General features: G+C 40.2%; 1 protein-coding gene across 1 annotated transcript in view; it reads left to right on the top strand.

Annotated features, from left to right (window-relative positions):
* Positions 1 to 179: 179 nt before the first annotated feature.
* cfdp1 (craniofacial development protein 1) overlaps positions 180 to 17,633 on the top strand; it is a 131,566-nt gene continuing 114,112 nt past the window's right edge. Inside the window, exons 1-4 of the mRNA XM_052028416.1 lie at positions 180 to 588; positions 4,422 to 4,542; positions 5,315 to 5,498; positions 8,297 to 8,421. Of these exons, the coding sequence (XP_051884376.1) occupies positions 528 to 588; positions 4,422 to 4,542; positions 5,315 to 5,498; positions 8,297 to 8,421 (491 nt within the window). The 5' untranslated portion in view covers positions 180 to 527. The remainder of the gene's footprint in view (positions 589 to 4,421; positions 4,543 to 5,314; positions 5,499 to 8,296; positions 8,422 to 17,633) is intronic.

Below are 17,633 nucleotides of genomic sequence, written 5' to 3'. Positions count from 1 at the left end.
GAAAACGTGAACCCGTCTGACAGAAACAGCAAATCTCCGCTTAGTGGAGGCGGGAATTCAATGTCCTTCTGTGTGTCATTTTAACTGACATGCAGTAGGACCAATCATATTACAGGAAAATGTAACGTCACAATAGAGCAGGTTCAACGAATTGTTGGAGCGATGTTTTTGTTTTGAAGTAAACGCATGTGCTTGAATTCGGGATCGGCTGATTCGGTGCAAGTTTTATTAACAAGTTCGATGTGGCAAATATCTTATTTATGTGATTTCGTTGCCGTTGTGAGACGCTCCGTGTCTGTCCCGTCAACGGCGCCGTGCGTTCGAAATTTTGAAGTGGAGTGAAGGTTGTGTTGAATGTGTCTGGTGGAGTGGGGACTGGGAGACGGGTTGTCCGCTGGCGGCCGCCGTAGGGCGGTGGGACCGACCCCCGGACTCGGACTCGGGCTCGGCGTGAGGCGGCGGCGGTGGGACCGATCCCCGGACTCGGGTGCAGGCGGGCGGGCGGGCGCCGGGCGTCCAGCGCCGAGATGTCGGATTCCGATTCGGAGAATTACTCGTCGGAGGAGGACGCGGATTATGAGCCCTCGGGTAAACGTGGGCTTGGGTCGGCGGCCGGGCGGGGTGCGGGGGGGAGACACGCGGAGGGCGGGGGCCTCCTCCCGGGCACCCCCAGCCCACCGGACCCGGGGACACTCGCAGCCGCGCCAAACGGAGCCACCTCATCCCATACAGTCGGGCTGGCTTCATGAAAGGTCGCCTGTTCTCCTCTTGGAAACGTGGTCTGAACGAGGCTCTGAGATCGCCCCTGCAGCGAATCCAAGTCGTTCCTCGTAGACGTCCCCGACAAGTGGTTACCTGAGCCTGTTGGCGAGGTTGCACTGAAGGAGTAGAAATTGCAATATAAGGCACCTGTTCGTGATTGAGTGCCTAGGACAAGTTTATAATGTATGTGGGATGAAGTTTTGCAACAATTAACATCGTTCTTGGATACGGATTCCAGCCCCAAGTTTATTCAGCACCCAGGATGATACAGTTGTTTTCAATGACTGAGGAAGAGGGGGTGAACGTTATTGTAAACCATCGTTCAGTGTTTTAAATAATCAATATTCATGTCTCTGCGATCAAAAGGAAGGGGACCAAAGAGTCATCGAAAGATACAGTATAGGAACAAGCCCTTCGGCCCACTGAGTCCACACTGACTATCACCCCCCCCCCCCCACTTACATTGATCTTTCTTTAACCCTTTTTTTAAAATTCTCCCTACATTCCTGTCAACTCTTCCCAGATTCTATTACTCACCTATACACTGGAGGGCAATTTACAGTGGCCAATTAACCTACCAACCAGCACGTCTTTGGGATGTGGGGGGCAACCAAAGGAACAATGTGCAAGTTCCACACAGATAGCATGCAAGTCTCAGGCATTGTGAAGCAGCGGCTCTACTAGCTATACCACAAGTGTTTTTAATTCAGACTTTCAGCAACTATGTTTTTTTTTCCTGCATTTTAAGCTGCCATAAGTAACTTATTTGAGGCAGCTTAAAATGCAGGGGGAAAAACGTAGTTGCATAATTGATCATCTTCGATCAATAGCATTTAAATCAGCCAAAAATCTGGGTGTAGTAAAAATCTATTTCTGAAGTATGATGAAATGCTAATGAGGTACAATCTCCAAAGTTTTATCCAAAGGCCATTTTTAAGTCTTGGTGTATACAAAAGAAAAACTGGACAGAGGGTAACAGCAAAAGGGAAAATGAAGGAAGAAACACTTACCATAACTAATATATTTGCTCAACTGTGTTAGGAGTGATGATGAGTGAAAGGCTGTGAGGTAGGAAGAGAGAAAGAGAGGTGAGGTATGAAAAAAGGAAGGGGAGGGTCAGCACAGGGAGCGTGCTTGCAATAGGGAGAGATGAGATATGGGGAGTTGGTAGGGGCAGTTGCAAGGTGTTGTAATAGTGGAGGGGATTTCTGATCTGGGGCACAGACCTCTGAGAATGTTATTATAAATACAGTTAATTGAAGTGCAAACAGTTGACAGGGTTAGGGTTAGTCACCACAGTGACTAGTGGTGTGCCCCAGGGGTTGGTGCTGGGCTCATTTGTCATTTAATTAACAATCTGGATGAGATTATATGAGGAGTAGTTAGTTTGCAGATGACACTAAATTGGGTAGTGTCGTAGACAGTGAAGGGGAATATCAAAAATTGCTGTGGGATCTTGATTGGCTGAGTAGGTGGGCTGATGAATGGCAAATGGAATTTATTTCAGATAAGTGCGAAATGTTAAGTTTTGGAAGGACAAATCAAGGTAGGACTTTTACATTGAATGAAGGCCCCTAGGTACTGTTGTAGAACAGAGGGACCTTGGAGTATAGGTGCATAGTTCCCTTAAGATTGAGTCACAGGTAGACAGGGTGGTGAAGAAGGCTTTTGGCATGCTGGCCTTCACCAGTCAGGCCATGAAGAGAGCAGTTGGGAGGTTATGTTGCGATTGTACAAGATGTTGGTGAGGCCATACTTGGAGTATTGTGTTCAGTTTTGGTCACCCAATTATTGGAGGAATGTGATTAAACTGAAAAGAGTGCAAAATAGATTTACAAGGATGTTGCCAGGACTCGAGGGACTGAGTTATAGGGAGAGGTTAGACAGGCTGGGCCCTTACTCCTTGGAGCGTAAGAGACTGAGGGGTGATCTCATAAAGGTATATAAAATCATTAGGGGCATAGATAGGGTGAGCGGTCTTTTTTTCCAGGGTTGGGGAATCGAAAACTAGAGGATATAGTTTTAAGGTTAGAGGTGAAACGTTTTATAAGAACCTGAGGGGCAACTTTTTTTTTACACAGTGTGCGGTAGATACCTGGAACCAATGATGGAGGAAGTGGTTGAGGCAGGTGCATCAGGTACATTGAAGAAATATGCGGACAGGTATATGGATGACGAGTTTAGAGGGATATGGGTCAAGTGCAGGGAAATGGGATTAGCTTGAATATACATCTTGGTTGACATGCACATGTATGGGCTGAAGGGCCTTTTTCCATGCTGTACAATTCTATGACTCTAATTGCTTGAGCTATCCAAATTAGAGACTTTAACATGACTAAAGCAATCTTTATAATTGATGCCAGTTTTGATGAGACACAGTCGATGTGCCCTGCTTGGTATAGGTCTGGGACTGTGGAAGTGATAGACAGATGTTCATTCTTGTGGCAGTATCCAAATGTGTGGAAGAGGATGAAACCTATTTCATGTCATGGGGCAAACCGTGACCCACGTGTGATGTTGCCAAGAGTCTGACTCTTGTTAAGATTTTTCTTTCTACCAGTGTTGTTAAGAGAATCCAAAGCAGAATTAGTAGAGGCTCCAACCAACATTTTCCAATCTTCCCTGCCTATTGGGTAATCTTTTGGAACTGGAGAGTTGCTAACAGGATGCCACTGTTTAAATAGGGAGGGAATGATGGTTAAATAATCAACCTTGCAGGCAAGGGAATACATAATATTCAGTAGTGTACTGAGAAATGTGAGAGTGCACATCCACAGATTCCTGAAGATAACAGGATCTATAGATAAGTTGGTTAAGGCCTTCCTGGTACCTTTTTTGGATGCATAGTTTGTAATAACAGGAAGGTCGTGTCCAAACTGTGTAAAGTACTAGTTAGATAATAAGTAAAGTACTGAGTAAAATTCTGGTCACTGCATTGCAGGGGATAGCATGGATGGAAAATTTTATTTATGAGGAAAGATTGGTAAGGTTGGGTTTTTATTGGGATAGAGGAGACTTTTTTAGTAAAGGTATGTAAAAAAAAAATTGAGGGGCTTAGACAGATGGAACAGGAAGGAAATAATTTTTGAATTGAAAGATCATTAGTTACAGGTTGTGGGTTCATGATAATTTGGCGAAGAGTTAGCGGGGACTTGAGGAATAACATTTTCATTCCAAAAACTGGAGCTCATACCTGAAAGGGTGATGGAGCGGGAGCACCTCACCACATTTTGTTCCCCCTTTAGTTTACAGATTGAGAAGTGGGAGATTAGTCCGAATAGTTATTTTTGGCCAGCAAGAACATGTTGAGTTGATTGGCCTCCTGTGCAGTAAATTTCCATGATATTTTTGATTTCTTTTCATTAGTAGTACTAATGAAACCAGAAGTGAGGAGCACAACAGTGCAGTGCTTTGCTATTTTAAAGATCCTTCTCTTAACATCCCACCAGTACCAATGAAGAAAATTCACCGTCTGTTCCTTGCACCCCCAGATTTATATTTTCCCAATAAGAGCTTGTACCAATGGCATAAGAGGTGTACCGATCAATCGATTATTGCCACATCTTCCATTTTTAATGTAGAGTTGTCTTACTTTAGTATTTATTTTGGTTTTGTAGTGTATAGATACAGAGGGTGACATACCTTTTTGATTTCTGCAGATGAAGATTACAGTGAAGATGATGTCAGTGAGCTGGTAAAAGAAAATCTTCTGGAGGGCAATGATGAACAACCCCGGGAGAAAAAGTCAGTAAAGAAAACAGGAAAAAGAGTCTCCTCCAGGTGAGTAAATTACATATGTTACTAAGAGGCAAGCTTTCAATAGTAATCATGACACTGAACTTGCACTGAGTGCTGAATGCAGCCCCTTCTTATTCTGGCTTACTGGTTTCCCATTACTGTCGGTGGTAGGGCTAATATATTTGCTCCCTTCAATTTATTTCCTGAAACTGTTGACTTATTTTCCAAAATCTGCCCCTTCATTTGTCAACATTTTCCTAACTCTTTCCCCATTGCTGCATAGTCTCTCAGCTCCTTTTTCTTGTGAACTGCCTCAGATTATTTTCTTTCATTAAATGTGCCAATTGATTTCCACCTTTTCTGCTGACTCATGAGCCTGATTACTCTGATGTCACCAATTCATGTACTCTAAAGATCTCCTTTCATCAAGACTCAACTCTAAGCATGTTCCTGCTAGTTTTTAATTCTCTGCCAATTCACTGTAATCTGAAGCTTCTTGCATGCAGATATTACTGTGACCCATAACTGATGACTTCTCTACGTTTACTGGTGCACAATCCACTAGCAGCCCTTTGGCAAGTGCTTCCTTTCACTGTTTCTGTATCCTGTATCTCCCCCTTCAGTGAATATTCATCTTGTAACCTACTAAACATTACTGATCAGTCCCTGACAATGCCAGGTAAGGAAATATAAAGCAAGTGTTATTTATTCATTTTTAAAAATTTAGCCTACTTTTTGCAATAGTGCCTAAGGCAGATCTGGTGTGCACAGGAGTCACACTTCCTGTCTTAATTTGTAAGCTTTTGTTTGACAGAAACAGAGAGGCATTGTCTTTGGAACGTGAAGATGAAGGCAAAGGGGAGGATGACCAGGCTGTTGACCCAGAGGAATGTGCACAGGTGGAAAAGAAGAAGGCCGATGACCTCTGGGCCAGCTTCCTGAGTGATGTTGGGGAAAAGGCAAAACCGAAAGCAACTATTCCATCCTCCAAAAAAGAGGTAATGACAGAAAAACTGAGCTGGACTATGAAACTGGGAGAATAGAAATAGTGGATGCTACAGAATGATGTTTCTCCCATAAGAGAAAATGTTGACCTTTTTTATCTTTGAAAAATTGTGATATTTTCTAGATGGTGATCTGATTAATAGTTGCTCATTCTGATCACCCATGTGAACTTAAATTTGTATGTAATATAATAAAACAGCACAAAGTGCTTCATAGGAGCACTTTCAGATAAAATTTATCTTAGGACAGGTACATCCAAGGCTTGGCTTGAGGAGTTGAGGCTTTTAAAGAGAGAGATGCATTTATGTAGCACCTTTTATGATTTCCGAGTACACAAAGTATCTTTGAGTTGCTTTTATTGATGCAGTATGGAATATGTGATAACCAATTTGTGTCAGCAAGCTCCCATAAAGGGCAATGTGCCAACAGTCAGATGATGTGTTTCTTGAGGGATGAGGTACTTGAGATAACTTGCTTGGTCTGCGGAGTAGTGGCATAGGACCTTTTGTATCCCCCTAAGAATACAGATGAGGCCCTTGAGTTAATTTTCATAAGAGCACCCTGAGTACTCAAACTTCTAGTGGTTTGAACTTTGTATAACCAATCGAGCACAAAGCTGAAAGAAGTGTTTTCGGATGGAGTTCCAGAACTCGTACATAATTGAAGCCATAATCCTCGATGTGGCACAACTGAAGTGAGGAAGAAGCTGGAAAGAGAGTGAATAAGGCTATGGAGCAATTCAAACATTATTTCAAAATCAGATCCAAGGGACAATGTTACTCAGTGTATAGGGCTGAACAGGATTTGGTGCACACTAGGATATGCACAGCAGATGAGTTTAAATTTAAGATGGGTGGAAGAATGGAGGCCAGCTAGGAGAGTGCTGGAACAGTAAGGACTGGAGGTACAAAAATTCCACCATGTATTGAGGGAGTGGTTGATGAAGCATCTGGGATCCTGGGCTTCACCAAAAGAGACATAGAACACTCAAGCAAGGAGGTGGTATTGAACCCTAGTGTGGTTTAAATATTGTGTCCAAGTCTGGTGACAGTATTGTCCGAAGAATACAAAGGTCTGAGAGATGGTGCTGAAGAGATTTCCTGGAATGGTTCCAGGGATGAGAAATTTCAGCTGCATGATTAGCCTGCAGGAGCTGGGCTGGGGAACAATGGTTGCGCCAAGATTCAACAGAGCTGATCAAGGTCATGACTGGCTTACAGCAGCAAAGTTGCAGGATGCTCTTCCCCTTTGTGCGTGGTTGGAGGACAAAGGATGTAGATTTAAAATCATGGGAAAAGAGAGAGGGTAAGAGGAATAAGTTTTCTATGAAGAGAGTAATTATGATCTGGAGTTCACTTCCTGTGAGGTGATGGAGACAATCAATCAGGACTTTCCCTTGTGGATGGTCAGATGAGGAACAATACTTTGCAGGACTGCAGGAAAAGAGCAGAAGAACGCGTCTGAGGTCGCTGTACAGGAAACCCACTAACTGACCTCTTGTGCTGCAGTGATTCTATTGTGGTAGGAGAGGAGGCATGTAAATAATGTTGGGTAGAAGTAGTTTGTCTTCCTGATGGAGAGGATAAGGGGTCAGAAGCTTTTCTCATGATTAAATTAGATTATGAGATTTCAAACAGTCTGCTTTGTTGTGTGTGGGGCTGGGGCTTCAGGATCTGAGGCCTTGTTGTAGTTCATGGCCTGCTTTGCTATGTGTCACAGCTATGGCATCTTGGCCTCAAGTTTAGTTGATGTTGCGGAGCTCCGAAAGATAAGTGTAGTCACAGTAAAATTGCAAGGAGCAAGAGCAGGTGAGTGGCCAGATCAAGCACCATCAGTGCTTTGTTTACATGGAGTTTTGTCACTGAGAATGATTCTGATCTTGATCAGCATCTACACACCTCTCCTAGGGATTGCTGATAACAATCAGAATGATTTTATCTTCCCCTTCTCCACCCCAATGCAGAATTATTGAAAGCATTTGCGGTGTTTTCTCTTCGTCTCTTAAGCTGAGATGCACTCTAATCTCCCAATTTGTGTAGGTCCGTCTACTGGTTAGATGAAATTTCTAAGCTTTGGGAAAGTTTTTTTTGGATTCCACCTTGTTGGTATTACTGTTGTACCATTGGTTAATTACTGACTTGATGGTTGACTATTTTATTCTGAGCTTCTGTTCCTTTCCATTTAAAATTTTCTTTTGTCTTTGATCTTTGACCTGTTGATTTTTCTCTACTCTTCATGTGGATCTTATTATTTATCTCTGCTTTCCTTTGGAAATTTTGGTTGAGGTTTAGAATTTTTGCTATACAAAATTGCAAGCTGACTTACATTTCTTACATTGTACGTTTTTGAACTTAAACACTGGAGTTTGCTTGTTAAAAGATGTACTAAGTTTACATTAAATATACTTTTATTTGTTTGTGTGAATTACTGGATACCTAAAATGGATGGGTTCCTGTTGTTTTAATCCATTCTGGTTACTGGTTTAAGAACCACTTACAGAACCATTTACCTTGCGGGAGGATTTATAAACAGGAAAGTAACAGTGACAACCTGAAACAAAAAAAATCACCTCTCCACATAACTGTACAAACCCATCCGCAGCACTGAAACAAGTTCTCTGGTTTTACCAATGAATGTGCTTCTGCATCTGGAGAATACATTGGTGGAGTAGTATTGCATTGCATGTCACCATCAGAAGTCATTTTGATGGTTTTGCTGTTGGTAAACTATATTATTTGGATATGGATTAGCAATATGTGTAACAATTATTTTTCTTGTATAATCTGTACAGGAAACATTAGTAGTCGAAGAGAAGTCGACCAAACACCAGGATTTAGTGAAAGACGCAGAGAAGCTAAAATCACCTGGAAAGGTCACAATCACAAAGGTGTTTGATTTTGCTGGCGAAGAGGTCAAGTAAGTGATTTTGGTTTGATAAAATTATCTGTGCCTCTGATCTGGCCTGGAATTTGTAGTTTATCAGTGATCCAAGTAAAAATGTTATTGGGTTGTTCCAGTTTAACGTCTCTTAGTAGGTTTTTTTATACACTATTTTGTTATTATCCACAGTTTTCTTATATGGTTTTTGCTGATGGAAAGCATAGTATCTGAAACTGTAACATGTAATCACTAAGGAATAAATATCGTCTTGTTCTTAAAAGTTCTTGAAGGCGACCCTTGCCATTTGGGGTACAGAAATTCACCCTTAGAATTCACAGATCACTATCCAAAAATTTGGGATACGAAATAAAATTAGCTATCATGGAATTTGTGTTGGGGGACAAAAAGTAAGTAAATAAAACTTGTTTTTCAACTTGTATTTCTTTATGCAAGCACAGATGATGTGGCTTTGCATTACGTTAAATCACAATAGGGACTGTTTTCTGGGAGCACAAACCCCCAGAACGCAAGGGGTCACCTTGTATTTGGTGAGGGAAGTTTTCAAATTGCCAGGTTTGTGTAAATATTTTGTTAGCTTCAGAAAAGAAATATCCTTTATCTTTTTTTTAAAGTCTGTTCTTAAAATACTAAAACTTGGCACTTCTACATGCAAATATTTGGAAGCCAAACTCCAAGTCGTTGTTAACTTGTTCACTGAAGTGTTCAGGAGAATGGGTCTTATTCCCAAAATTAAGCTTCTGTACCTTCTGCCCCATTGTTCTCCAACAATGAATGTACATGAAGAGGCCCTGGGAATTGTGGAACATTTCTCATATCTTTGGAGCCACCTTAAAACAAAGGCAGACATCAGTGATGAAATTTGCCATCATTTTCAGTGTGTCAAAAGAACCCTTGGCCATTTGAGAAAATGGAAGTTTGAAAATCAACTCCTCACAGCAAGCACAGATCCTTGTTCTTCTGTATGCTTCTAAGGCATGTCTACAAGGGACAACTCCCAAAGCCTGGAGAGCTATTAAAAAGGCTTTCTTCATGAAGTCCATCAGATCCGTTGGCAAGATAACCAAACCAAAATCAGAGTCCTCACACAGGCCAATAATTCTAGTGTTGAGGCCCCAATTACACTTGGTCAACTCCAGTGGGCTGGCTATGTCATTGTATGTTTGACATTAGACTTGTGTAACATATCTACTCTGAGTTCTGTTGTGGCAAAAAAATTACAGGCGGACGGAGGAAAATACTAAAGGTCGTTTCCAAAGCCTCAAGAAAATGTTCCACGCTCACTGGCTCATGAAAATCCCTGCCCCACCGCCACTCAAAAGGAAATGCATTTGGATTGGCATTGAGAACCTTGCTCCCTTTATCTGAACACCTAGAAACCCAGAGGAAGCAATACACCACCTCCCAAACTACCCAGCTGCCTGCCCCATCAAGCACTACATACCACACTGGCCTTATTAGACAGCTCAGATGTCACAAATCCAGAATGGAAGTAAGTCATCCTCGACCCAAGGAACTTTGTCAGTAGGAAAAAAAAATTGATAGGGTATCTCAAAACATTATTATAGAATAGATAACATTTTAATATCTGTAATGCCATGAAAATAACAATGTAGGACATTTAGCTTTTACCAAATTATCATTTTGCCTTAAAGTTTATATCGTTAATGGGTTGAAGGTATTTCTTTTGGACATTGTGTTTGAGACAGAGAAAGTGTTCCATCTCATGGCATGATGACTTGCTTGAATGAGCACTGAAACATAATGTTATAAATTTTCTGATAAGTAGTGAAGGGATGGGGCTTGAAGCTTATCTTGAGAAAACCTGGCCATCAGCAGGTTCTGTAGCTTGGATTCTCCCTTTCTCTGTGTGTGTTGCTGTCTGGTGACCTCTGTAGGGATTTTTTGACTTCCAGCAACACTCGTAATCAACGTGGCTGAGTCGTTAATCATATTGGAGAATTCTGCCACACCATAAGTAAAAAGGCTCAGATATTTTATAGACCATTGAACATTTTACAGGGAGTGAATAAACTGAAATATAAACATCATTTAAGTTGGAAAAAGGCCCTTAAAAGTTGCAGATGGAAAAGTGTTTTTAATCTGCCAATTTTTAGTGGTAGTTTATTGAAACTTGAATCAATTACAAATGCATGGATTAAGGTAGAAGTTGAAATAAAGTTTTCATTGTCTTAAAATGCATGAATTTCTAATATATGGAGGACGTTAAATAGGTTGCTGATCATTATGTATAGCTTAATATTTGATCTAAAAACTCAGTTATCCTTGGTTCAATAAAATTTCAGCTTTGGTGGTTTGTGCAGCAAAAGTTAAAATTCATATCAAAATATTGATTCTGTGTTGATTGCATTTGCAAGGACTGCAGCAATGCATCTGTGGAAGAAAATGATACCTTGCAGCAACTTCTGGATTTGTGTACAATTGTGCATTTGTAGACACCTGGAGTTTCTGTCAGTTTTACACAGTGATGGTGGCAAACACTGACAGACTGTTCCAGGTTGAGTACAATAGCAAATTCTGTGCTGTTCTCAGGCAGAGATTAGCATAAATCATTTTCCTGAAAGAAGTGCCTTCACTCAACCAGTATTGTGCATTCCGATAATGTTCTTTGAAGAAAGAGAACTAATAGATGCTTTGTTGTGAGGATGTTTTGTGTGCAACATAATTGAAAGGATGGATATCAGCTTGTATTCCAGGTGTTGGAGAAGATCCTAGACTCATAGGAAAGAAGTTGGAAAGACTTATTCCTGAAGAATGCACAAGATGAGTTTGTTGTATGGAGTTAAGTGGGAATGGGACAATTGGGTTGCTGATTTAGCAAAGCAAACAGTGGATTTTGTGATGAGCTCAGCAAAAAGTGCCGAGGAAGGTAGGGAGGGACACCACAGGATCATTCAATTATTTAGCTGCTTATTGCTAACCATGCCCAGCACAGCTTGCCTTTCCTCAAAAAGCCCACAAATACCAGTTTCAGGAATGGAATACTGCCTGGAACAAACAGGAGCATTCATTTCTGGAGGTGGCTGGATAAACATTTAGTGAGGTTTGTTAAATATCTGATATAAAGACAAGTAAAAGACTAATAATCCGCTGTCTGGTACCAGGTTCACCTGGTTCTGGTTTGTGTGCTCGCTCTTAACATGATGTAGCCTGTTGCCACACTCACTTTAAGCTCATGTGGTTCATTGGAAAATTTGTTGTGCTACTGTGTAACATCTTTAAAAAATGAGTGAACTTAAGTATGTTGGTGTGTTACTTGGAAAAATATCCAGTAGTCCGGAAAGATGACAGATTGTCATTTCTAATGTTGGATATTCATAATAACATCAAAGAGCCTGGAGAATGTCTTGGGTTTGAATTTTTTTTATTTTTGGTTCAGTTCAAACATTTTTCTCCTTGGTTTTACTACTATTTGGCAAAATCGGTTAATTCCATATATTTAAAAAAAACTCAGTCAATAAAATGCAGTTAAACCAAAATAACCAAGTAACAAGCTGATGTGATACATCAGTGCATTGTTTCTGCAAGCTATGCAGCGAATTTGTTTTGTGAACCGAAATCTATTTACTTAAAGCGATTTTAGACAAATGTACATGCAGCATCCCTGCTGTCTTGTTAGAAATGCTGATAGAGGTTGGACTTAACTCTGCTTTTAAGGAGGTGTTGGATGCAGTCATTCATCCTTTATTCAAACGTGCGTGAGAGTTGAAGTAGAGATACGTCACAATCTGTCAGGAAATGGGTTTAGCACCATAAGTGACCCTATTGGTCATAAGGCTTTCTTTTACTAAGTGTATTAGCTGCTTGGCTGAATACTGAAAACTATTTACATAGCCTCTGGAGAAAAATTCTCCCTGTCTTTTGTTTATTTTCCACTACTGACTGGGATTAGTCAGTAGTCTCTGTTTTGACAGCCATGTGCAGCATTTTGAAAGCAAACTATAGATTCTGCATGGTTGTCATTTATTGACAGCGCAAAGTTTTAATAGTGCAGGAGAAAAATTCATGATGGTCTTTGGGAATCTTTCTTGTTTTTATGAATTTAAAAAGACCAAACCCTGAGCCTCCCGTATTTCTAGGGAGTCTTGGTGGCTGAGGGGGTGGGGTATATCGGGATGGATGTGACGCAAACACATGAATTGGTTGTCCAAGTATAAAGAAAATGGTTTAGAGTAATTTGATTGGCTGTCTCTGCATTGTATATAAGAATTTGGTTGTGTGTTGAGAAGGCTGGTATAAATTACAATTTCCTTGTGTTGCATTGTTACAAAATATTGAAGTATAAATTAGGACTTGCTACCACAAGAGGGTAGCAGTCATTCAGCTTCACAGATTCACAAAGTAAGCAAGTGAGTTTCTTTTAAAAGTGCATTATAGCAAGTGCTTTTTCAACCTGGAATTTATTTATTAAACTTATAGAATTTTGCAGTTTATAGCAGCGCAAGTGTGGTGCAGGAATTGTTTTTGAACAGTTTCTGCATATTGTCTCTATGGTATCATTGAAGGATTCCAATTAGCACGTAGACCCATTTGATAGTATTACACACCACGTAAGCAGTGCCATAGTTTTGTTAGTGCTTGGAGTGGTTGGGTTTTGCTTGTATTTAATCTTGGAATTGAAAACTAATTTTATTTCACTCCAGATCAAGGGTCATGTACAGTGTGCTACCGGGACTGCAAACAAAGTCCACCTGCTGGAGAATGGAAATGCAAGGCTGGTCTATGCCTAATTTTAGGCATTGAAGTTGACTGAATAGCTTTCTCATGTTTATGCTGGCTGTTTTTGGAACTGCTTAATTGTTTGCTTGTGATTATGTCTTTCCTTAGTAAAACCCTTGAGCATTGGATTCAAAAATGGAAGGCTCCCAAGGACAATGATAGAGGTTTATTGTGCTGGTTGAATTGAAAATATCTCAAGTTCACCATGCTTCTCCAGAGAATCTGATGAAGATGCATGACAAATTGTCAAAACAAATATTAGATTCTTTATACATAATTATTTGGCACGCAATCTGTAAATTCTTCTTGTATTCTTTTTACATCAAGGCTCCTTTTTATCTGAAAGATGGTAGATGGTTTAAATAGTAGGTGGCAACCTATTACTTAAATCCTGCATCAATTATTTTAAAAACAGAAGTTACATTTTCACACGAATTGACTCAAACAGCAATATTGGGAGTTGATTGTCAAGTAATTGCAGTTGTCTAAGGAAACTGGTTCGATGTGTGCTTAAAATGCAAGTTTTGATAATCTGAAATGAACAGAAGTTCAGACCATGCTTTGAGTAGAACTTACAGAATTCTATCTGAAACGTTAACTTATCTTTGCTGTCTACAGATCCTGGTTGACTTGTTGTTTGTTTCCAGTGCCTTTTGTTTTTATATGTGCTTCCAATGTAAATTAGTCAGTTTGAGGGGATTGTATATGAATGTGTTGTGGTATTGCTGTATTTGGCATTTAAAGGATGGCTTATTTTGCCCAAACTGAAATTTCTTATGGTACATTTTATAAAGGTATTGAAAAAGAGAGTGCCATGAGACAGGGGCTTTAGGAAGGGAATTCCAGAGAGTGAGACTTGAGTCACAGAATGCAGGAAGGTCAATAGCGTGATGCCATTGAGGGTTAAGTTGGAAGAACAAAAGTCTCAGCTGCATTACCAGTCTAGGGGAGTTTACAGTAGGGATGAAAATGAAACCAGAGGAAAAAAAAATGGTGTTTTAAAATTTGAGGCGTTTTGGAACCAGGAGTTGATATAGATGAGCAAGGACCGGATTGGTTGATGTGTGGAACTTGGTGTAGAATAGAGCACAGGCAATCACGTTTTGCACGAGTTGAGGTATATTTAGTATAGGAGACTGATCAGGAGAGTTTTGGAATTGTTGAATTGCAAGTAACAAAATGTTCCAGTTTAAATCAAAAATTCATCATTCAGATTTGAAATTAACAATTGATCTGGCATTATTTGCCATTTGTGGAAGATAACCAATTTTATATTGTCCTCTGGTTATGGCTAATTTTTCATCATTTGGAAAATCTTGTTAAGGTCCAAATCACCTCACATTTCCCTACTCCACCTGCCAGTGTTACCCTAAATGAAAGCAGAAAATGCTGGAAACACATTTAGTAGGTCAGGAAGTATCTGTAGAAAGAGAAGTAAAGTTAACATTTCAGGTCCGATATCCTTCGTCTTTTTCAGTTTTGTCCATTCATTCTATCTATTAGTATCTCTTTTGATATAAGTAGGGATGCAAGAGGGCAGTAATTAGGTGGAATTTTTTTGATTTGAGTGAAAGTGCTGTCAGAAAGCTCAACAAGAGGATTGGAGTGGGGAGAGGAAATTGATGTATATCTGACAGAAAATAAGTTGCAGGGACTTGAGTGGAAGAATTGGAACTGATACGCATGCTTTGAGAGCTGGCATAGACTTGATGGGCCAAATGGCCTCCTGTTTGTCAAGAAATATGAGAAACAAACTTGTTCATTTAAGCAGAATATTTTGATCATTTAAGTATTGTGCCAGGGATAGTTAGCAAAGAAGAAATGAGTAATATTTGGCAGAAAAATTAAACAAATAAGTTGTGTCAGGAGAATACACAAAAAATCTGCCAGAAGTATTGTAGAATCAAGGGTCTAGTAAGAAAGACAAACTGGAGGAAATGAATATTTTACTTTTAAAAAGTACCAGACAGGCTGGTGAGACTGAAAGCTGATAAATCTCAAGGACCTGATCATCTACATCCCAGAGTTTTGAAGGAACAGGCTGAGGAAACATTTCCAAGTTTGCACATGATACAAAATTACATGGAATTTTCAGTAGGGAGGAAGATATAAAGAGACTTCAAAGGGATATTTTCAAGCCAAGTGAGTGGGTGAGAACGTGGCAGACGGAATATTATGTGGAAAAATGTGAAGTCATTCACTTTGATACAGTAAAGCAGAGTATTTTATAAATTGATAGATTGGGAAGCATTGATGTGCCAAAGGGGCTAAGCGTCCTTGAGAAGACCCAATGACTGAAGGACCAGGAATATATTTCCAATACAGTCAGGACAGTTTGCAGCTTTGAGGGAAACCTGCAAGTAGTTATGCTCCCTTGTTCACCTGTAATCCTTGTCCCTCTTGATGGTGGAGGTCAAATAGATTCCAGTGTTTATACGAGAACAGCTTGGCTTTTGATCAAAGTGTTATTGCATTTTGATCACATGAATGCGAAATGAGTGAAAGGAGCTGTTAGATTAATATTTTGAAAACTGTTGAACAAAATAGGGAGAATAATGTGACAAGTTTGATTAAAAAGGTGGAGTTCCCAGATCTATTGCCAGTTTGTTAATGAAGCTGGCAGTGATGGGTTGGTCTTGCTGAAGTTGTTCGTGTGGGTGAATGTATTTGGTTAACTCCTGACTCTAATTGTGAGAGCAAGAAATAGACTATGTAACCCATGACTCACAGTGAACAATGTAATGAGAGGCCTGGTCATGATTTCGTCTCTAAGGTTTCACAAAGCCACAACTATTCCCGTTGCAAATTTCTTGAAGATTGAATCAGTAAAATGTCACTTTGTAATTTTTAACAAGGCCAGCTAATTTTGTAGTAATCCAATTTCTTGTATCCTTTTCTCAACAGGTTTAAAATGTGCATGTTTGCTGTTGTATAGATTGTTAGACTGGGAGCTGCTTGGGAATCGAGAATGTCATTCTGAAGCCTGTGTATTTCTCATTTGTGATTGCTAATAGTTGCCTCAGGCTCAATTAGTAAGATGGCTAATTGGAATATCCTGTTTTTTCTTTAAACTTTACAAATTTGGCTTGGCTGTTGCTGGGGGTGTGGGGAGAGAGGAACAATGAGGTGGATGGGAATCTTCCACTGACCTGATACCGCTGGTGTCTGCCCTTGCGGTTCATTGTTTCTTCAGCTAGCACCCTGGCACAGTGTTCCACGGGGCGGCCCTCGGACTGTAAGTAGCCAGTCCCAATGCCAGCCATTGCATCCTGCCACCAACCCCTCCCCTGGATCACCCTGCCACGGGCTTGTTGGCTTTCAAAGCTGTCGTTTAAATTGATTATTTGTAAACGTCTGGTATCCAAAACAAATTGGACGTTATAGAAAAGTAAGAGGAAGTATAAAGAAAGTTTGTTTTTCAAGAAGACTGTAATAAGCATTCGCACACTATTAAAAACAAATGAATCTGTTTTAGTCAACCAAATTAAACCAAATAAAAAGGAAATTAACTTGTGTTTACTGATCTCTCTGTAGTTGTTTGTTTTTGTTGATTTCATTGGGCCCTGTGAACATGTGCCAGGTTACACTGGTGCAGGCTCAGCAGTAATTTGAGGCAGTCTGTGCTGAACGGTTGAGCTCAATGAGGTGTTCATTGTGGCGCTGAAGGTGTCGTGGGATCAATGCATAGCTGGAGTGGAAGTTAGGTTTCTCATGAGTCCTGAGTTTTCTTCAGGTTAAGTGTTTAAATGCTGCCAGATCAGAGTGGATGTCTGGATTTTTGTGGAAGATTGGGGCTGTTATGTTTCAGAAGGGATGCTTCCCGGTGCATTAGTAAAAGAGTTTAGTAAAAACATGTCTCCATTCCCTTTCATCCCACTGGTTGGCAAAGACTTAGTGAGTCACTGATGAGAAGCTGGTTGTGTATTTTTTTTCTTAATCTGCATTTAGAATTAACAAATTAATGATTGAAGTACAGCTTTTGTGAATTCTTAATCCTTTGAAGTTTTTCAGTCATATAATTTCTGACCTCTGAACATTATTTCTTTCCTCCTGGATTTTATGCATTCTGAGAAATTTGACATTCGCTCTGAAGGGTGATTAGCTGTGCAAGCTGCATTAGTTAAAAGGAATGAGTGCTAGCTTGTTTGCCTGGATTTTACACAAAATAAAAGCTTGTCAAGCCTTTGTCAAGAGGAAATGCACTTGGGGGAATACTGATCCTCTCTTAGCACTGGACTAAGCTGAAATGTCCTAATAATGAAATTGTAGGAGGCATTAATGTAGTGTGCCTGATGCAGGCTGATGCCATTTTGAAGCTGCATTTTAAAATGAATGTTGCCTGTCTTGGTTAGGTCTCAACTGATATGTAATACTATGAGGCTGGTACTACTGGCTGTTTGGATAATGGAGGAAAGGAACAAAATATTTTTGATGCAAGGGAAGTGCTGCTTTGAAGTTGGGGAGAGATTTTGCATCAACTGTGTTTTAGT

This window comes from Pristis pectinata, chromosome 13, assembly GCF_009764475.1.
Source record: "Pristis pectinata isolate sPriPec2 chromosome 13, sPriPec2.1.pri, whole genome shotgun sequence".
NCBI classification, from domain to species: domain Eukaryota; kingdom Metazoa; phylum Chordata; class Chondrichthyes; order Rhinopristiformes; family Pristidae; genus Pristis; species Pristis pectinata.
The sequence above is the reverse complement of the archived record's forward strand: the minus strand, read 5'-3'. Positions and strand labels throughout refer to the sequence as shown.